We start from the raw sequence: 7,746 nt of genomic DNA, 5'->3' as shown, positions 1-7,746 counted from the left end.
GGGGGGGGGGGGGAAGAATCGGGAGAACTAGAAGTTTAAGTCATCTATGTATTCCAAAAGCTTTACTGTGTGTGCTTGTATGTGAGTGCAGGTCAGAGGGCAAGTTGTAACAGCCAGGTCTCCCACCACATGAGACCTAGGGGATTGATTTCACAGCATCAGGATCGGTGGCAAGTACCTTTATTTAACTACTGAGCCATCTCTCCAACTCCTGGTTTGTTCGGTTTTTGAGACAGGCTGTCATGTAGCCCAGGATGGTCTCAAACTCATTAAGTAGTCTAAGATGGCCTTCCAGATCCTCTGGCCTCCACCTCCTGCACTCTGGGGTTACAGATATATGCCATTATACCTAGTTTACAGTCTGTTCATATAGCCCTAGGGATCGTGAACCCAGTGCTCTGTGCCTGGATTCTTAGAGGCAAGTGTTGTGTTCTATCTACTAAACTCTATCCGTGTGTGTGTGTGTGTGTGTGTGTGTGTGTGTGTGTGTGTGGTGCCTCTCAAGTTCTGTGAGTAAAAGCATGCCTGCCTGGGTATAACTTTGCTCTGTGAAGGTATGATGAACATACTACAGCCCTTTCCCAGTCTCGGCTGTGTGATTTGGTGGATTTGTAATCACCCTCTCTCCCTTCAACCCTATCCCCCTCAGCAGCTTCTAATCTGCCTTCTTATATTTTCATTTTTATTACAGCATATTTACTGTGTGTGTGAGAGAGTGGCTGGGAGAGAACATGGAGAGAACGCTGAACCCTTTCATGTTGTTCTTGGAGGAAACCTGGTTCAGGGTGAAGAGAACACACAGGAACCCTACAGACACTTGTAGACCTGTGTTAGGTGAGTCAGAGGGTTGGGGTGGGCGGATCCTGAGGGCGGTCAAGCTGAGCGAAAGGACTCCAGGTTGAGATAGACAAGTCTTCCAGCTGTTCTAGAACTCCTCCAAATCACACTTAGCTCAGAGAGGCCACCGGGACGGTGGGAAAGGACAAAGGGAAGAATTCTAGAGATTGAAATTTATGTGAAGGCTGAGGAGGGTGAGGTCGGGGAAGATGAGATGAAGAAACTCCTGGAGAGCCACAGGAGGTGATAATCACTCAAGGTAACCCTGGATAATCCACTGGTTCCCTCAGTGACTCCATTCCAGGAAGTGATGGGTGGATGGTCGGAGGGAAGCCCTGCCCAGCCTGTGAGCCTACGGAGAAGACTGGAAACCAGAAGAGTAGTTTAAAGGGACACTGGCTGGGCTACATTTCCTGGATAATGTCCATTCTCCATTAGAGTGGGCCTGGCTGTCTTACTAGATCTGTCCATAGGGTCTGCAAAGCCTTTGAAAGGTCCTTATTTATTTCAGGGAAAATGGCCTTGGGTGGGCGGCAATGACTGGCTTATGGGCAAAGCTTGGGGTTGTGCTAGAAGGGACCTCAAGACAACAGTGAGCCAGGGCTGGTGTGCCCTGTTTGTAATTTCAGGCCTGTGGCCTGAGGCAGGAAGATGGTACCCTGGGCTGTATGCAGCAAGCTCCAGTGTGATGCTCTCTGAAAAAAAAAAAAGAAAGAAAGAAACCAAACCAACCGAACAGGGTAAGGGAACCCTAGGTTGTTCTCAAGTTTGCCCTAAACTGCCCCTCCCCCAATTCTCTGGAGGCCTCACGGGACCTCCTCCGTGGCCAGTGGCTTATTTGAGCTGTGTACCTCCGTAGCTCTGTCTAGTAGAGGGGTCTGCAGAAGCCGTGGAGGCTTGCAGGCTAGGGCCAGTCGGCGGCAGTTTGTAGTTTATCTCAGTCTACAATGATTCAATTTCTAATCCCCGAGGCCCAGTCCTGGCACCCAGGCTGGACTCTCACTAGGTAACCCTAATCAGTGCGTCAGAGTCTGTGGCTATCAGCCTGGAACTAGACCTGCCCCTGATTCATCCCGGACACTGAAGCCAGGCCACAGAACAAAACACCTTGACTCTTGCCAGGCCTGGCGTGAGCTGGCTCCTGGCTGGCAGAAAGCACCTTGGTTGGTCTTTCTCTCTCCTGTTCCTACTCGAAAGACGCCCTCGTTTGTTGCCTTTGCCTATCTCTGGGTCAGGAGCCGTATTTTTCGTTTGTTTTGTTTTGTTTTCTTGGTTTGTTTGGGGGAAGGCGATTCCTTAGGAAGGGAGTCGGGCCGTAAAAGAGGGACAGCAGAGACTTCTATTAGGACATTCCAGAAGTGGAACCAGTGCGAATAGGAACTTTATAAAATTAAGGCGTCACCCTCTTCCCCAGAGATGCCACCCACCTGTCCATAGTTTAGGCAGGTCCTGCTGTCTTCCTGGGACAGGCCCTACAGCCTGATTCCATAGCTCTTTGTGGGTCTTGACACTAACTCATAGACACTCAGAGATGACGTAGCTTTACTTCCACTCGCCTCCTGACCTCCTGACAGCAACACAAAAAGCGTGGGAATCCCCTTCCAGGAGGAAGCCACCGTGCAGCTTTAACAGAAAGGGAAAGGAGGAAGAGGGCGCTGACTCGGAGTCTCCTACTATTGGCTGCAGCAGGGGATCCCACCTTAGGGATTGGCCTGGGCAGAGTCCGCCTCCTCTTGTGATTGGATCAGTCTGAGACTTATAGCGGAGCCTTGCGAGCCTCCGCCTCAGTCGGAGGCTGGCAGGGACGCGGCGCTCGTGTGCTAGCGCGGACACTTGAGGCGCGACGACCTCCTCCTCACTGAACCCTCCGAGGCTGCAGCCATGAAGGAGAGACGGGCACCGCAGCCAGTGGTGGTCAGGTGTAAGCTCGTGCTGGTGGGAGACGTGCAGTGCGGGAAGACGGCGATGTTACAGGTGCTAGCGAAAGACTGCTATCCCGAGGTGAGCTTCTCTGCCGTCCCCGGGTCGATCCCCACCAGTCCGGGACAGCGCTCTCCACCACCCGCAGGCCGCCCCACCCTGCCTTGCCTTCTGGCTGGAGGACTGCCCTGTCTTGCTTCCCCAGAGACCTGACCCACTTCTGCCGCCCGGTCGGCTCCTCCTCACCTCTTTACCCATCATATCCCCTCCCACTTGCCTTCATCCCTGAGACCTGGAGGCTCCCGAGAACCCGGGCTTCATTCTTGACGCAGTACCTGCCTGCCCCTCCTATAAGGCTCTTATGAGGGTGCCGCCCCCCCTACCCCCCGCGCAAGCTTCTGCTGTTTCGCCTGTTCACCTGTGCCAAAGGACTAGAGGGCAGAAGACAGAGGTTAAAACTGGCTCGTGACTCTGAAAAATGGGACACACATTTAGAGATGAGGGGAAAATGCGAATGTATGTGTCTCAGACCAGCTGGGATGTAGGGGCTGGGGAGCGAAGGCCAGTACCCCTACAGTCCCCAATGGCTCTCCCTCCTCTGGCTTCTCACCATCTGACACTTTGGTGTTTCGGCGCATGTGTAGCCAACGCTTGGTGTAGTGTTCTTGAGGGCATGCTGCTGCCGGGGTGTGAGTGTTCCCTGTCTCCTCGCAGACCTATGTGCCTACGGTGTTTGAGAATTACACAGCCTGTTTGGAAACAGAGGGACAGAGAGTGGAGCTTAGTCTCTGGGACACCTCAGGTAAGGCCGTACCCCCAAATGCCCCATCCTACCACCATTGGCTAGCTGCAGCTGCTGCTTTTTTTTTTAGGGGGGTGGGGATCCACCTTTGAAGATAGGTGCTTGCCAGGAAAGCGAAGGAAGGAATGTAAAACATTCTTTGGTTGGGGCTTTGATGGTTTTAGAGGATCCTGGAAGGCAGTGAACAAGCCTGGTGTCACTTGGGTCTCAGGTCTAGTTCACCTCTGGATGGTGAGGCGAAGGGATCCCTGAGAACTCCCCGGGAGTACCAGACGTCTCCTCTGTCTCTGTCTCTCTCCTCTCCTCTCCCTTCCCCTCCCTCCTCTCCCCCCCCCCCCCTAGTTCTCCGGAGCAAAGTTAAATGAGGTAGGACAGTGCTGCTGGAGGCAGCTGTGGCGGGGCAGGGAGCCGCCCGCCCGCCCGCCCGCCCGCTTTGGAAGGAATATTACTCTCCTGCATCTCAGGCCGATGCTGTCTGCTTGCCGCAACTCAGCCTCCCGTCAGAGGCTGCGGCTCAGAGACGAAGCGATGCATCATCGATGGGTTTTTTTTGGGGGGGGACGGGGGGAGACAGTAAATGTAGGGCATGTGTACGCTGGGGTTCGTGTCCAGTCGAGCACATGGGGGTCTAGTTCTTATCATTTCTCCCAGGGCTGGGGTGAGTTAGAGATGCCCTGTCTTTTGGAAATATAGAAAGCAATGTTTTCCCCACTCTCTGCCCCCCAAGCCCTTAGAGCTCAGCTTTGCTTCTGAGCCCTTCCCACTTTCTCTACCCCGGCCCCTCTTTTTAACCATCTGTCTCAGACATCCTTAAAGAGTAAGTGCCAGCAATGCGAGAAAGAAAAGAAAAAAAAAAAAAAAATCCATGCTTTGCCAAAAGGGATATTTTCTACGTGCTCGGCCCGAGTTTACCGGGAAGCTGGAGAGCACTAAGGTTCTCCTGCGTGTGTGATAAATATGCCACCCGGCTTCTGTGAAGCGATCTTGGGCTTGTTCTCCAATTGTAGACTGGGGATAAGCAATGGGTAAACAGAGAACGATAGATATTTCCTTCGCTCTCCCCACAACCAAAATTCCTCAGGCGGGTCCACGGTCCTCCGGTGCAGTTCCAGGGAAGGGGAGGCAGGGTTCTGGCTATCCTGGACTGTGCTGTGCTGGCTGGATAGGACCAGAATGCAGCGTGGCTGCGTGATGTATGGGTTTTCTCCTGCTGTATCCTCCCACCTTCCAATCCTTCCTGAACCTTGCTGCGGCTCATCTCTCCTCATTACCACCCTCGATGCCCCCACCCCCACAGTCCTTCAATCCCAGCCCAGATAATGGAAAATCAGCCAGGATGGTCTTTTTACCCTAGGTCACACCCCACCCCCTCATTTCAAAAGGCTGGAAGCAAATCAGTTATCCTTGTTTTAAACTAGGTCCCTGTAAGGACAGAGGAAGTGACTGTGTAGGATGGAGAGCTTCACTACGCTCCTTTGGTCTGGGGTTGAACCTGTTTCTGTTATTCACTTGCTGGCCTTAGGGGAAGGGGATTGCTTGGAGCCAAAATGGAGACCCCCCCGCTCCCCTCCCCTTCCCCCAGTACCGCAGCACTCCCCTGCCTCAGTGCTGCTGTGGACCAGCCCCCACCTCACCTCAGTAAGAGATGGGGGTGGCTTGCTGAAGGAGCAGGCAGCTATCCAACTCCCCCTTACTTCTTCTTTTTTATGACCGACACCCCCACCTCAGCTTGGATTCCCCCCAGTTTCCATGGTGATTGCAGTACAGGGAGAGGGGCTGCTTGCTATTCTAAGCACGGATTGTCTGGATTCCAAATCTGCTACTGTTCCTTACCCAGGGTGGAGGGGGCCAGGCTCAGCTCCTAGCATTCACCCCATTAGACCCTGGGTCTGAATTGCTGCCTTCCCCTCTGCCAAGGATCCTTGATCTGGCCTCTAACTCCGCAGCTATTGGTATTCCTGGTCTTTGAGATTGCCTCCCTGAGGTCTGAGGGGTGGGGGCCACCTTATTCCCCTTGCCCTTTTCAGCATAAGCTGACTTGGGTGGGTAAGGAATAGAACACCAAATTCTGGATGCTACCCCCACCCCCAACCTCCTGAAGTTCTGACCCCTGAGGTAAAGAATCAGGGCAGCCAGTTATGTAACAGGCAGGGCTATTTCTTCACTGGGAGACCCTAGAGCAGGAGAATGAAGCAGAGCTTGGGCAGCAAGCAGGCTCAGGTGAAGGGAACCTGAGACAAGTCCTTGTCTCCCCATAGGTACTGGCAGCATCTTCTGGGGCTCTGATACGAATACATCTTAAACCCACTGTTGGAAACCCAGACATGTCCAGAGTAACTCCATCCTCTGCTTACCCCGCTTTTAGGACCAAGGGAAATGTTCCTGGCAGATGGTCATGTCCCAAGCTTCTATGAAATAGCTCAGTGCCCTGATAACATAGCTGGCCATGAAGGGATCAAGGATTATATTCCCTAGGGATCCTTGCCTGGGCTTAGGCCTCCAGAGCAGAGGAGACACAGTAGCTCACTCTCAGCCTCACTCTCAGCTCTTCTCCCCTTATACCAGGCTCTCCTTACTATGACAATGTCCGTCCACTCTGCTACAGCGACTCAGATGCAGTATTGCTATGCTTTGACATCAGCCGTCCAGAGACCATGGACAGTGCACTCAAGAAGGTAAGGCTGAGCTGGAAGTGGTGGTGTCTGCTCATAAGCTTAGCTTAGCTCCTGGGGGGTGGGGGTGTTGAAGCAGGAGGATCTTAAGTTCAAGTTTACCCTGGGCTGTGGAGCCAGTTCAAGATCAGAGAATTTAGTGAGACCCTGTCTCCAAATCAAAATCAAACAGAGCCCTGGATGATTCGCAGTTAAGGGGTGCTTCCTTAGCATAAGCACCCAGGACTGCAGGTGGAGGGGAGGATAAATGTATACTTTCTACCTAGAAGAACAAGAAGGGGGCTTGTCCCATAATCCTCCTGTCCATCAGCCAGGAAAGACTTGTTTTGCTTGAAGCCTTACCATTAGCTGTGTGGCTCTGGGTTGAACCTGGGTCTCCTTCCCCTTAACCTTCTGCCTTTCTCCTATCCTACAATCCTAGAGGCCAGGCTGTGGGAGGTACTGAAGGCCCAGAGAACCTTCTAGTGTGTGTGTGTGGAAGCACACATACTAGAGGCATCTTCTGGGACTGTGATCTCAGGCCCACTGAGTCAGGCAGATCAGGGCTCAGTTAGCTGGAGGAAGTGCTGGTTCCGAGTGGCAGGATCTGCCCACACTGAGCTGTTGTGGGGAAACGCTGTGGGACTTGCCCAGCTTCTTAAGGAAGAGACAGTCTCATTTGCAGCTACAGGTATTCAGGGCTTGTTTGCCTTCTGACTGGGGAAAGAAGACAGATCCATGTGTTTTCTGCGTGGCAGGGAGTGGGAGACTTGCCGTGTGTTCCTGTTGGCCACTGTGCTGTTGAAGGGATAGGATCCTGGGTTAGCACACTGGTGCCACCAAAGGCCTCTTGGGCAGGAAGATGATGTCATTAGTGCAGCAGAGATGCTGTGACTCAGAGGGAAGGCAGGGAGGGACCTGATAATCTGAGCAGTGTCTGGCCGGTGCCAGCTGGACTCCTGGTCTCTGTCAGGCACTGACTTTCTTTGCTCTCCCCTTCTACTCCCCCTTCGCTCCCACCCTCAGTGGAGGACAGAAATCCTAGACTACTGTCCCAGCACACGTGTTTTGCTTATTGGCTGCAAGACAGATCTTCGAACAGACCTGAGCACTCTAATGGAACTGTCCCACCAGAAGCAGGCTCCCATCTCCTACGAACAGGTGTGTGTGCGTGTGCGTGTATGTGTGTGTGTGTGTGTGTGTGTGTGTGTGCACGCGCGCGCGCGCGTGTGTGTGTGTGTGTGTGTGTGTGTGTGAGGGGCATGTGCATGTGAGGGGCATGTGCATGTGTGCACAGGCGAGACAGAAAAGGCTATGGCAAGATAAAATTAGTATTAGGGGGCTATCTATAAATAGCAAAGTGTCACCTGGGTTGGGGTGGCAGGAACGTGTTTACTTAGGGTCCTACCTGTGTGTGCCAGCATTTTAAAGGTGGTTTGTCTTTTTCTTTCTTTCTTTCTTTCTTTCTTTCTTTCTTTCTTTCTTTCTTTCTTTCTTTCTTTCTTTCTTTCTTCCTTCCTTCCTTCCTTCCTTCCT

General features: G+C 52.8%; 1 protein-coding gene across 1 annotated transcript in view; it reads left to right on the top strand.

Moving 5' to 3' along the window:
- Nucleotides 1-2,624: 2,624 nt before the first annotated feature.
- Rnd1 (Rho family GTPase 1) overlaps nt 2,625-7,746 on the top strand; it is a 7,464-nt gene continuing 2,342 nt past the window's right edge. Inside the window, exons 1-4 of the mRNA XM_021217186.1 lie at nt 2,625-2,838; nt 3,472-3,559; nt 6,125-6,234; nt 7,237-7,371. Of these exons, the coding sequence (XP_021072845.1) occupies nt 2,719-2,838; nt 3,472-3,559; nt 6,125-6,234; nt 7,237-7,371 (453 nt within the window). The 5' untranslated portion in view covers nt 2,625-2,718. The remainder of the gene's footprint in view (nt 2,839-3,471; nt 3,560-6,124; nt 6,235-7,236; nt 7,372-7,746) is intronic.

Source organism: Mus pahari, chromosome 17 (assembly GCF_900095145.1).
Source record: "Mus pahari chromosome 17, PAHARI_EIJ_v1.1, whole genome shotgun sequence".
In the NCBI taxonomy this organism is placed as follows: Eukaryota; Metazoa; Chordata; class Mammalia; order Rodentia; family Muridae; genus Mus; species Mus pahari.
Note: the sequence above shows the minus strand (reverse complement) of the source record. Positions and strands in the feature narration are given on the sequence as shown.